General features: G+C 52.9%; 1 protein-coding gene across 1 annotated transcript in view; it reads left to right on the top strand.

The window, feature by feature from the left end:
• Positions 1-1,542: 1,542 nt before the first annotated feature.
• LOC126071709 (bone morphogenetic protein 8A) overlaps positions 1,543-13,553 on the top strand; it is a 37,176-nt gene continuing 25,165 nt past the window's right edge. Inside the window, exon 1 of the mRNA XM_049875942.1 lies at positions 1,543-1,876. Within this exon, the coding sequence (XP_049731899.1) occupies positions 1,543-1,876 (334 nt within the window). The remainder of the gene's footprint in view (positions 1,877-13,553) is intronic.

Below are 13,553 nucleotides of genomic sequence, written 5' to 3'. Positions count from 1 at the left end.
GATGTACCAAAAACAACTCCAGTACGTCGTAAGTCGGGGACTAGCCGTCCAGGAACGGGGAGAGCGCTCAGGGAAGAGCCCGTCTGCAGAAGGGGCTCAGTCAGCCGAGGAGTTTCCGTGAGGCGCCTCCTCTTGACAGCCAGTGGGCACCACGGCAATCGGGGTGCACAGAGCTACCCGGCCGGCGGCAGGCAGGAAGGCGGTGCGCGTCTCCAGCGCGCGCTGGGCCAGCGCCGGTTCCGCAGGGCGCACGGGGAGCACCGGCAGTGGCGGCGTCGGGGGCGCTGCCCGCAGCTGGCGGGAGCCGGGGGTGCGCACGCCGGGAGGCGCCGCCTGAGGGGAGTCGGAGCGAGAAGCCCCAGGCAGCGCCCGCCAGGGAGCCGCGGGGGAGGCGCTGCGCTGGCGGGGAGTCCGCGCCGGCTGCTACTGGCGCAGGAAAGCGCCCCTCCAGGCCCGACTGAGGCCGCTTCTCGGGACCTGAGGCGGCAGCGCGCGAACAAGGCGGGACCGCCGGGCCCCACCGCTGGCCCCGCCGAGACTCGGGATCCGGGTCGGAGGAGGGCGCTCAAGGCCACCCTCCCGCGGCAGCGCCAGCTCTTTCTCCCGACGGCGTAGCTACGCTAGGCTCCCGGAGCGGAGGTCCCCGCTCGGCGCCCGACCGCACGACCAGCGGCTGGGTGAGGCGACTTCGACGCCCCGCGCCTGCGCGGCGCACCCCTCTCGGGACCAGCCCCTCACTCACCGCCGGGGCGCGTCGAGGGAATCCCCGGGCGTCGGTTCCACGGGCCTCGCCCCGCCCCCTCCCGGGCGTCGGTTCCAAGCAGCCTCGCCCCGCCCCCTCCCGGGGCGTCTGTTCCACGCGCCTCGCCCCGCCCCCTCCCGGGCGTCGGTTCCACGGGCCTCGCCCCGCCCCCTCCCGGGCATCGGTTCCACGGGCCTCGCCCCGCCCCCTCCCGGGCGTCTGTTCCACGCGCCTCGCCCCGCCCCCTCCCGGGCATCGGTTCCACGCGCCTCGCCCCGCCCTCTCCCGGGGTCGGTTCTAAGCAGCCTTGCCCCGCCCCCTCACCCCTATTGGTCCTGCGCGGGGAGGGGGCGGGGTCTCACGGGCCTTGGCGGGACCGAAGTGCGCCGACTCCACAGACGGCAGCGGGGCCGAGGCAGCAGCTCGCGGGCTCCTCTCCGCCTGGGCTCCCCTCCGCCTGAGCGCCCCGCGGGAGCTCCGCGCGCCATCCCGCCTGCTGAGCCGGGCCTCGGCAGCAGCCAGAGCGGCGGCCACAGTGGGGACAGACAGATTAGCCGACAGTCCCCGGCCACGGGTTGGCACCTCAGCGGTGGCGCCCGGTTCCCAGGGCCCGGAGCCGAGACAAGTGCCGCTCGAGGACGCGCTCTGGGAACCTCGCTGCGGCGCTGGGGCGACGCCCGCCCGTCGAGCCGTCCGCAGAGCCCGGCCCGTCGCTCCCGGTGGAGGCGGCCCCGGCCCGGCCCGGCCCGGCCCGGCCCGGCCGTGAGCGGATGCGCGCCTGTTGAGCCCGGCCCGGCGCCATGGCCGCGCGCCCCGGCCCGCTCTGGCTCCTGGGTCTGGCGCTCTGCGCGCTGAGCGGCGGCAGCCCCGGCCCGCGGCCCGCACCCGGCTGTCCGCAGCGTCGCCTGGGCGCGCGGGAGCGGCGCGACATGCAGCGCGAGATCCTGGCGGTGCTCGGGCTGCCCGGGCGGCCCCGGCCCCGCGCGCCGCCCGCCGCCGCCCGGCTGCCTGCGTCCGCGCCGCTCTTCATGCTGGACCTCTACCACGCCATGGCCGGCGACGACGACGACGACGGCGGGCGCGCGGAGCCGGGCCTCGGCCGCGCTGACCTGGTCATGAGCTTCGTCAACATGGGTGAGCGTGGGCCGCCGGGGGTGGGCGTCGGGAGTCCTGCGGCGGCGTGCGAACTCCGCGTGGGCTCGCGGTGCGTGGGCGGCGGGCTGAGTGTCCCCACGCCGGTCATGGTGCCCCCTGGGAAGTGCGGAGTGGGGGCCGAGTGTGACCGTGGGCTGCAGGGGCGGCTGTGCACTGCGTCGGGCAGGGTCAGCCGCCTGGCGGTCAGCCGAGAGTGGCTGGCAGCAGCTCAAAGAGCCACGAGTCGGTGGACACGGACCGCGCAGGGGAGTGTGAAGTGCCTGGTGGGGAAGCAAGGTCTAAGCTGTGGGTGGGTACGCGCAGAGGGGGGACCGTGAACTCCCAGGGGCCGTGCATTCACCTCGCCCCTAACACACCCAAGAGTAAGGCTTATGTCATGTGCAGGCGGACCTGGGCAGTGCCTGGATGACAGCCTGGTCCTGGGGAGACGGATGACTAAACAGGCTGTGATGCTGTCTCTGTAATAAGGGCAGTGCTGAAGACAGGGACAAAGTTCAGCCTGAAACCACTGGTCACATCAGAGTGTTGAGGACTTGGGTGTCCTGGGTCACCGTGGGCTATTGCCCAGTGCTGGAGCCACAGAAAAGTGTGGGCAGGGACTGTGATCTTGTCATCCTGGGCCCCAGTACCTGGGACATTGTCTGGCATGGAATGAATGTCCAGGCCTGTGGAATGACCCAGTGTGCAGCCTGGACCTTCTTTGATCTCCCAGGCAAGCCCTCCTTGTAAAATGGAGCTTCTAATGATTGATCCTTCAGAGTTATTGTGCGATTGGTTGATAGAGGGGTTTACCTTGGAAGGTCAGCCTGGGAGGGGTTCTGCTTACCTCATCCCTCCGAACTGCTGTCCCATCTTGGTGTGGATGTGACAGGAACCTGCCCATGTATTTTGTGCACATGTGAAACCCAGAGGCAGATTGTAAAAGGCAACCAAAAGGTGTTTGTACCTATTTTTAGAATAAAAATTAGCATTTGAACTATCAGGGCTTATAATTCATCATCAATCCATGCAACAGCATGTGAAGCTGATTTGCCAGCTGTATTTCCGGGGTGAGGCGATTAGGCCCAGAGAGGTTAAATGGCCTGCCCAGGGCCACCCAGCAGGTCCAGGGCATCATCCAGGGCTGTGGATTCCAAAACCTAGGGCTTCCCACCCCATCTTTGTGTGTCTCATTAAAGATCCAAGGCTTCCGATGCTACGGGTTTAACAACAGATCTTTGTTGAGTGGAAGCTCAGCCTGTGGGCGGGCGCAGCCAGCTGTCAGAGGGCCTTCTTTATTCTGAAGTACTAATTGCACTAGTACAACTTTTTGAGTTAGAGTAGTTTAACTGGTAATTACCTAGGAGGGTATATGGGGATTAGACACATACCAGGAACCTTTCCATGTTTGGAGGCCCAGGCCCCAGGGCCCTGAAGATCAGTGGCCCGAAAACCACTGTGAAGCCCAATAGCAGAATCACTGCGGCATCAGCACCCACCCCCAGGCTCGCACACCTGGGGCCCCCAGCTCCACCTCTCCTGTTGACCTCTTCTGGCTCCTGAGAAGCCAGGCCTGGTGCTGGCCGGTCACCTGACCATCAATGGCAGCCTGTAGGGCTCAGAGGCCCTGGGGCTTCTCATAGGCCTCCTGCTGTAAGCCAGGCCGTCTGTGTCTGAGCAGATGCTTTAGGAAGCCGGTGTCGTGGTTTCCAGGGACTGAATTGGGAGGCCAGGGCTGTGTTCTGAGCTGGCAACCTTACTTGGCTTGTCTATCAGTCAATCTCAGCCTTGTAGACTTGACTGTTTTGTTCAGGACACAGATGCAGCCTATCTGGAATGTGGTAGCAGTAGTGGTAGTGTCAGACATCGTCTGACTTCAGGGAGAATAAGAATCAGCATCAGCAGCAACCCAAAGCTGATTCCTATGAGGTGGAGGTCAGACATACCTCCATTCTCCAACCCTTCTACCAATTCTGACATCAGCCGTCCTCCCAACGGCACTCTGTACTTCTCTGCTGCATTTAATAATTCATTGAAGTGGCCACACAGAACTCACAGACCATACTTAAAGTTATATGGTTTATTAGGGAAGTAATATGGGATCGGGATTAACTTGAAGTAACAGGATCAATGTCAGGAAGCACACGGCAAGGCCTGGAAGGCACTCCCAAAGTGGAGAGCACATCCCTCCCTTCTTTAGTCTAGGACAGAGCCCTGGTGGTGCAGTGGTTAAGAGCTCAGCTGCTAACCAAAAGGTCAGCAGTTCAGATTCACCAGCCGCTCCCTGGAAACCTTGTGGGGCAGTTCTCCTCTGTTCTGTAGGGTTGCTATGAGTTGTAATCGACTTGACAGCCATGGGTTTGGTTTGGTTTGGTTTGGGTTTAGTGTAGGACAGTTCTCTTCTCTCTCTTTCGGCTGTGCAGACCTCCTCTAGGCCCCCTGAAGACAGGCTCCTAATATAACTTACCAATCTCTCTGGGCTAAACTGGCCAATCTCCTCGTAAGTGGCTCTATGTGCATAAAAAAAAAAAAAAAAAAAAAACATAGTAACTGACATTTTCTGCTGGCTGGGATTGGCTTTTTCCCTGGGCAAAAGTAACAACTCCTCAGTGCTCAGGGAAAAAGTGTCCCAAGTTGTTTTATTTTTATCTCTTTTCCACAGGACCAAGGTGTGACAGTTAAGGTTATGGTGAGCTTGGCTGGGCCATGATTCTCAGTGGTTTGGCAGTTATGTAATGATGTAATTTAGTAATTATGTAATGATGTGATCTGATGTGATCAGCCAGTCAGTTCTAAGGGGAATTTCTTCAGGGATGTGGCCTGTATCCAATATGTATGGATGTTCTTGCAAAGCTTGCTTGCTTGCTCTGGATCCTGCATCCAGCTTGTCATCATCTGACCTCCAGTTCTTGGGACTTGAGCCAGCTGCCTCCCTTATTGTCTGCCAGTCTTGGGATTCTTCAGCCTCTGCGGCCTGTGAGCCAGTGGCTTGCTATCTCACTTGCTGACCTTGGGTTCATCAGCCCCTGCAGCTACATGAGTCATGAGAAGCCTCCAGCCTGATGCCTGACCCATGGACTTGAAACTTGTCAGCCTACACAGCTGCGTGAACCATTTCCTTGAGATAAATCTCTGTGTGTGTATATACATATATATAGGTTTCATTGGCTTTGCTTCTATAGAGAACACAACCTAAGACACAAGACAAAAGGGCACGTGGAGAAACTTTGCACCACACCCTCCTTGGCCTCACCTGTGCTCACGGAGAGGAGGGCCCTGAAATGGGAGGGAAGAACCAGGTTCTTGTACCACCTGGGCCCACCATCACTTTCCTGTATGTCCTTAGCCAAGTGCTTCTTTTCCCTGGGCCTCTGCTTTCTCATCTTGTCTACAGTGATAGTATCAGAAAAATGAAGTGCCTCCTAGCCCTGACCCTGTGGTTCTCACCAGCACCACCACATCCTCTCTGTCAGAGCATGGGTTTGACTGGCTGGAAAACTGAGGGCAAAGGGAAGGAAGCATGAAGGACCGACTCTGATTGTTTTCCCAAGTCCTTCTCCACCCTGTGTCAGCCAAGTGGCAGATGTCCATGTTCCAGATTGAGTAACTGAGATGAAAAAGCAGTAGCAGGTAGAAGTCTAGCCAAGAATAGAACGGAGCCATCTTTACTTTGCTTCTGACCCTTCCCTGAACCAGGCTAGTTTGTTCCCTTGATCTTGGGTGGCCGAGGACGAGGTAGTTGATGAGTTTGTGAATTGAGGTTGCTGGATTTGGGAGAAGCAGGGCTGAATGGGAGTTAGGGACCTGGCCTGGGTCCTTCTCTGTCCATATCAATTGGACCTTGAAGAAGTGGTGCTTTACCTCTCTGAGCCCCAGGGTAAGTTTCTTTGGTTCTTCTTAGTAAGTTCATTCGTTTCCCATTCATTCATTCAACAAATAGTTATGGAGTACCTACTATGTGCCAGACACAGCTCTAGTTGCTGGGGATGCAGCAATGAACCAAAGCCCCTGTCTTCATGCATTGACCTTCAAGTGGATGAGACAACTGATAAATATGTAAACCCCAAAGCTTATTATAAAGTATCAGTTAGTGACACCCTCACCTCAATCTGGAAACCAGAGGCTGAACAGTATAAGGGTGGATAGACCTGGGTTGGGGGTTTCTGACCTAGGACTCAGACAGAATTTGTGTCCTGATTCTACCACCTACTCTCAGTGTGATTGTGGCCTCTCTAGTCCACCTCTAGGAGCCTCAGTTATCTCTTTGTAAAAGTGGATAATATGGTAGCCACCCCAGGGGGCTGTTCAGGGATCATAGGAGATGATGCCTAGTAGTGACCACATGCCTAAAACCTCCATGTCTCTTCTTTCATTTGCATCTCCCAATTATTGTTACCTCTTTGTTTTAAAAAGAAGAGAATGAGGCTCAGAGAAGCTAAGTGATTTTCCCAAAGTCACACAGCATATAGTCTTCCTGCCTCCACATCCTGTGTTCTTCCCCTTGCAGCACCTGTCAGCCCAGCCCAGAGCCTGGCCCATCTTTAGATGCAGTAAGTGCAGGTGAGTTGGACTATACTGAACGTTAATGTGTGGTATAAATCGAGAATCCCATGTAAAAAGTGTTTTTGTTTGGGATTTTCAGAAACAATCCTTGTTTGTTGTAGAAAATTCAAACCATATAATTTCATTATAGGAAATTTAGACCATATATTTAGAAATATATAACATAGAAGTCCCTAGTAATCCTCCCACTATCTCAGAGAAAACCAGTGTTTTCATCCTTTGGTGTGGTCCCCTGCCCCAACCCTGGTATTTTATCAACAAAGATACTAACATCTGTATTATTTTTTACAAAGTGGGACATAAATCCCCACTGTTTTGCTTCTTTGTCTTTTATCTAACGACAAATACTTTAGCTGACTATTAAAGTGACCCCATGCCAAAAATGTTTCTTTTCCCAGAGGTTGAAGGTGGGTCTCTTTTCCCCAAACCCTGTCTGGCCATCAGCATGATGTGCCCTGTGGGTCTCTGCTGACTCGCCTTTCTTGGTGTCTTCTCACTTTCCAGGGGCAAATGACCATTATCATCTTCAGTTCATAGAGGAGGAAGCTGAGTCTCAAAGAATAAGGTGACTGGCCCATCCTTGTGGGCGCTCAGATCCACATGAGCAGATATGAAAATAGGACCACAGCCGTGAGTCAGGTTGGCCCTGGAGGTGGGAGGGCAAAGTGGTTAATCACTCCAGGGCACACTGGGTTTTAACCCTTTGTCTTCCACTTGGGAGCTGTGAAATGTTTAACAGGTTACTTAAAGTCTCTGCATCCGTTCCCTTTTAAAATTAGGATGGTAATACTTGTATAATAGTGTGGTGGCTAATAGGTTAAGGCTTAGCAAAGATTAACATGTGTCTAGTACTGCTCAGGAAACACTGATGGCGTCGTGGTTAAGTGCTACAGCTGCTGACCAAAAGGTCTGCAGTTCGAATCCACCAGGCACTCCTTGGAAACTCTATGGGGCAGTTCTAGTCTGCCCTTTAGGGTTGCTATGAGTTGAAATTGACTCAACTGCAATGGATTTGGTTTTGGTTTAGTACTGTTCAATAAAAGGAAGCCTTGATGATGAGGGAAAGGCCCTCTGTGTTTCTCTGTAGCCCCACCCATCATTTACTGTAGTGGTGAAGAGCACAGCTCTGGGATCAGGCTGCCTATGTTCAGATCCCCATTCACTGCTTACTACTTGTGGTAGATGCTGGAGTAGGCTACCCAGATCTTCTCTTCAGGGTTAGTCACTCATTGTCCTAGGTGCCTGGATTGTGGGCTGCTGATGCCTCACAGGTGAGTCCTCCAGGCATTGATTGGGCCCAAAGGAACTATCTTGCCCAAGGTTAGGTACCCTCCCTGGAGGCAGCTCATATCCAATGACTGGTGGCCCCCCTTGCCTCAAGGAGGGATAACTCTGAAAGGCCTTGAACTCCAGAGCTCCCTGTACAGTCAGAATTGGCTGAGGCCTCTGTTGTGACTGCATCACTATTCAGTGTTGCCCAGCCCTGCTCCCTTCATTCCCTTACAAAGAGCACTCCCCAATAAACTTTCCAACTCAGCCCCGACCAGGGAACCCAAACTAAGACACAGTTTATATGATTTTCTGTAAGTTTATGCTTTGTGCCTTGGTTTCCTCATCTGTAAAAAGAGAGGTAATAGTTTCTATCTTATAGGAGGAGTCCTTGGGTGGTGCAAATGGTTAATGCGCTTGGCTGATAACCAAAAGGTTGGAGGTTCAAGTCAACCCAGAGGCTCCTCGGAAGGCCTGGCGATCTACTTCGAAAAAATCAGCCATTGAAAACTCTATGGAATGCATTTCTATTCTTATACACGTGGGGTCACCATGAATCAGAATTGATTCCATAGCAATTTTTTTAAAAACTTACGAGACGGCTATGAGTATGAAATGAGTTAATCGATGTAAAGCTCTGAAAACAGTGCCAAGTAAGTGCTCAATAAATGTCAGCTTTATCTCTGTTCATTTTTAGCCCAAAGCCAGTTGGTTAGTGGCAGACCAGAAGTAAAACCTGTGTTTTCCTTTATCTGTATATTTCCTTTAACTGCTGGCCCTGTCCCCTGTGTAGCAGCCATTCCTTCTGGACAGTCCAGTACCCTGCATAACACAGTCAGTGTTCTGGGGAAGCTTAAGACTACAAGACCTGGGTATGGAGAAAGTTGAGTTGTTTAGGGTTTGACAGGCAGGTTGAATGATGTGTCTGTTGTTGTTAATGGCTGTTGAGCTGGCTCCATCCAACTCATAGCAACCTTACGTTTAACAGAACGAAATACTGCCCAACCCTGCAGCATCTTCATGCTTGTTGCTATGTTTGAGTCTTTCATTTCGGCCAGTGTGTCAGTCCATCTCACAGAGGGCCTCCCTCCCCTTCACCAATCCTCCACTTCACCAACCATGATGTCCTTTACTAGCAATTGGTCTTTCCTGATGACGTGTCCAAAGTAAGTGAGCCAGAATCTCACCATCCTTGCTTCTAAGGAGCATTCTGGTTGTATTTCTTCTAAGACTGATCTGTGTGCTTTTCTGGCAAATCCACAGTATATTCAGTATTCTTTGCCAACATGACAATTCAAATGCATCCATTCTTCTTCTATCTTCCTTTTTCATTGTCCAGCTTTCCCATGCATATGAGGCAGTTTTAAAGATCATGGCTTGGGTCAGCCACACCTTAGTCATCAAAGTGACATCTTTGCTTTTTAGAGCTTTAAAGAGGTACAGATGTGTTTGTAGTCATTCCTTAACAAATACTACTCTGAACCTACTGTGTGCTCTTCCTTTCCTGGTTATCCCAGAGGCCTAATAGAAAGCATAGGCCCAGCCCCAGAGCCACTTGTTATAGTGGAAAAGATAGGTCCACAGACAACTCAGTATAAATCTTTGCGGAATAGGAGAAATGGCCATTCACTTAGTCAACAGATATGGGCACAGGGTTCAGTGGTCCAAAAGACAGACAGTTCCCTCTCTTATTTTGTGGGAGACCATTCTTTCTGTGTATTCTTTCATGCCAGAATAAAAGTCATATTCCCCTAGCCTGGCATTCAGGGTTCCACGTGATAGTCCAGGAGAAACACTTGGCATGTCTTCCACTTGGGGAGGCCGTAGATGAGTGGAAAGAATGTGAATACATCTAGACTTGAATCCCAGCCTGAATGCTTACTTGGTGTGCAAATCAGTTAACTCCCCTGATCTTCAGTTTTCTCTCTATAAAGTGGGACAAGTAAGGCCTCCTTCACAGGGTTTTTGTGGTGGCCAGTGTGTAAGATGGCCCCCAATGATCCTGCCTCCTGGTATTTACACTCTTGTGTAGTCCTCTCCCACACCGTGCCAGCTCTGATCCGTGTGACCACTAGAATATGACAGTAGTGATATATCACTTCCAAGATCAGGTTATAAAAGACTGTGGCTTCCATCTCATTCTCTGTCTTGGATTACTTGTGGGACAAGTCATATCGTGAACAACCCTACGAAGAGGCACACATGGTGAGGAACTGAAGCTGTCTGCGAAGAGCCATGCGAGTGAGCTTAGAAGTGGACCTTCCAGCCTAGTCAAGTCTTCAGAGACTGTAGCCCCAACTGACAGCTTGACTGTAATCTCATGAGAGACCCTAATCCAACACATCCAGCTCAGCTCCTGGACTCCTGACTCTCAGAAACTATGTGAGATAATAAATGTCTTTGTTTTAAGCTGCTACATTTTTGGAGTAGTTTGTTATGCAGTGATGGCTAATATAGAAATAATAGAAATATGCCCAGTGTGGTGCCTGATGCACAGTTCAGTGCTATAAAAAAGGGAACTGGCACGTATTTCCCATCTCTCTGCCTTTGGCTAGAGTACCTCCTTCTATTTCTGAATGTCAGAATTCTTCCGCCACTCTCACATTTGCTTTCTAGAAAAGTTTCCTTTGACCCTGCTTCCCCAAGGTACTCTACCTGATTACAGCCCCCATCCTTCATCGTGTGTGTTTCTCCTAGGATTCTAGTCATTTTCTGCCTTGTCTGATGCGGGTGCATGTTTAGGCCCCTTTTTCCCTTACTCTCTGAGCCACCTGAAAATGGAGGGCAAATCTGACTTTTGGAAGCCTGCACCCCACCATGTACCCCAGCTCCTGAGTGGCAGGTGCTCAGGGCAGACTGGTGAAGTTGAAGGAAAGAGGAATGTGGCAGGAGACAGGGGAGTGCTGAGAGCCAGGTGAAGGAGCCTGGGCTGCTTAGGTGGGACAGAAGCAGGGCCAGCCCTCTGTGTCTTTGCTGGAAGCTGACAACAGGTACAACATCTCCTCTGGCCCTCCCCTGGGATCCCGTGTCCCCGCAGGCCTTGCCTGGAGGAAAGCGGCTTTAGGCATTCACAGGACACCTGTTGACAGAAGACCCTTGTTGGCTGGTGACCCCCCATCCCGGTATCACCACCCAGAGGAATCTGAGGGCCAGTCATTTACATTGGCTCCAAATCTGAAAGTCTATACAAAGGCCCCTAACCTAACCTGTGACCCCTGCAGGTCTCTGCCCTTTCTGGGCCTCAGTTTCCCCATCTATGCAGGGTTGCCTTGAAGACCTTTAAAGCTCTGACCAAAAGATATCCCCACCCCCTGCCCTTGCTGGGGGCTCCTCAAGGGGTGAGGAACAGGTAAGGAAGTACACCTAGCCCATCCTCCTCAAAGGATCCTCTTTCCCTGCCAGGGTGAGAGAATAAACGTGATCACGTCTTTCTGGAAAACTCCCACAGTTCCATTCTTGCCCCAGGTTTCAGCTAGAGAAATTGCTTCTTTCTTGCTCACATCTCCGTGAATGTATTTTTGGCCTTGGTGGGCTTGATGTGGTTGAGTGTGTGGATGTTCCCTTTTAATTTGGGGTCTGAAGTCGTCTGGGGCCTAGACCAGTAATTATGAGTGCAGAGCCATTTATGGAAACACTCTTGACAAAAGTGGGTAATGAAAACCAAAATTTCCTCAGAAATGAAGCCTGGGCCTCTTCTCGGCAGTGCTGAGATTTCTGGGTGGGGGATGCCCCTCCAGAACGCAGAATTGACAGGTAGTAAATTCCGTGGCTGCTCTGTGGACCTGTAGAGGCTGGGGAGACCGGGTCTTGTTTTGGGTCTGAAGTACCCCCACCCTTAGCCTTTGTTCCTGGCAGGACCAGCTAGAAGGGCACACAGCCCGTCTGCCGCCTGGGCCTGGGGAAGTCTGCCCTCACCCTCGGGCTGGGCCATGAAGGGAGACAAGTCCACAGAGAAGCTTCTCACGGAGACACACTGTGAGGGACACGTAAGCCACCTCAGACCAGCCAGCCCAGGGACAGTGGGTGCTAGATACTGAGCTGCCATCTGGGAGACCAGGAACCCTTGGGAAGAATGCGCGTGGCATCTCTTCTGGGCCTCTGGAACACAGGGGCCTTGGGGAGTGGATCGCTGAGAGCCTCCTGTTTCTACCGCACCATGCTTGGTCCCTGCCCTCTAATAGCTCACTGTTCAGAGGAGCAGATAAGCTCCTGGAGCCCCTGGTGCAGGCCTGCTCTGTGAGGGGGTCAGAGGAGGGACGAGGAGGCTCTTAAAGCTGGACTGAGAGGGAAGTAGCCTTTGGACATGGCAGGGTGGGGGACATGGAGGGGTGGGGGACATGGCAGGGAGGGGGACATGGTGGGGAGTGGACATGGCAGGGTGGGGGACATGGCAGAGAGGGGAATGTGGTGAGGAAGGAGACATGGCAGAGAGGGGAATATGGCAGGGAAGGGGAACGTTGCAGGGTGGGGTACATGGCAGGGTGGAGAATATGATGGGGAAGGGGACATGGTGAGGAGTGAGACATAGCGGGGTGGGGGACATGGAGGGGTGGGGAATATAGTGGGAAGGGGCACATGCTGGGGTAGGGGGCATGGCGTGGTAGGGAGACATGGTGGAGTAGAGGACATGGCAGGGTGGGGGATAACCCAGGAGAGAGCAGCTTCGAGGAGACAATCTGGGTTGGGGGTGTTTGCAGCCAGAAGGCACAGGAAGACGTGAAGGGCAGATGGCTGGGGCCATACCACAGAGAGCCTGGACCACAGAGTGAGGTTAGGCTTCTCCTTGGGCCTCATGGGCTGGGGACGGGTGTGAGGGGAAGGATGATGGGTTAGACAAGGTCAGGAAGGTTCTGTTCTCTTAGTAGCTGCTCTAGGCTAGAGGAAGAGGGTATCTTTTGAAGTCTTACTTTTTGGTCAGAAAGAAGACAGATTTAGGTTGTCTGGGTGACTCTAAACTTTGTCCATGGCACAAAAATAGCTGAAGCCTTTGTTGGTGTCAGACTGATGGATGCAGGGCTTGGCATCTGGAGGTTTAGCCTGAGTGGTGAGCCCAGGGCCTCAGAAATGGACAGGCAGAGTGTGGATGGCAGCTATCCTCTCATCCAAAATGGACCTTTCCTGCAAACATGGGTTCAAAGATAGTTTTACCAGAGGTTGGAGGAGAAGGCCGAGGGCCCTGTGTTGTTCATTGTCCCGGGAGCCATATTAAGGTGGTTCAGAAAGCAAATTAATTTACTGCTCCCCCAGACAGAAGCTGGTTCAGTGTTTTTGAACATTTTTGGAAGCTTTTATAATTTTGTGAAAAATATTTAGAAGTACCCATGGAACCAGGCATAGCTTTGCCTATTCTCTGTACCCAGTAAAGCTTTGGGCATATGTCTTTTCATATTGTCTGTGTGTCTTTGGGATTATCAATGTCAAAGGGTAAATTCATATGTAATTTTGCTGTTGTTAGGTGTCATTGAGTTGGTTCTGACTCACAGCGACCCTGTGTATAACAGAACAAAACACTGCCTGGTCCTGTGCCATCTTCACAACCATTGTTATGCATGAGCCCATTGTTGGAGCCACTGTGTCAATCCATCTTATTGAAGGTCTTCCTCTTTTTTGCTGACCTTCTACTTTACCAAGCATGATGTCCTTCTCCAGGGACTGGTTCCTCCTGATAACATGTCCAAAGTACATGAGGCTAAGTCTTGACATCCTTGCTTCTAAGGAGCATTCTGGCTGGACTCCTTCCAAGACAGATTTGTTCGCTCTTCTGGCAGTCCAAGAATATTCAGTATTCTTCACCAACACCGTAATTCAAAGGCATCAGTCCTTCTTTGGTCTTCCTTATTCATTG

Source organism: Elephas maximus, chromosome 3, assembly GCF_024166365.1.
Source record: "Elephas maximus indicus isolate mEleMax1 chromosome 3, mEleMax1 primary haplotype, whole genome shotgun sequence".
Lineage (NCBI taxonomy): Eukaryota > Metazoa > Chordata > Mammalia > Proboscidea > Elephantidae > Elephas > Elephas maximus.
Note: the sequence above shows the minus strand (reverse complement) of the source record. Positions and strands in the feature narration are given on the sequence as shown.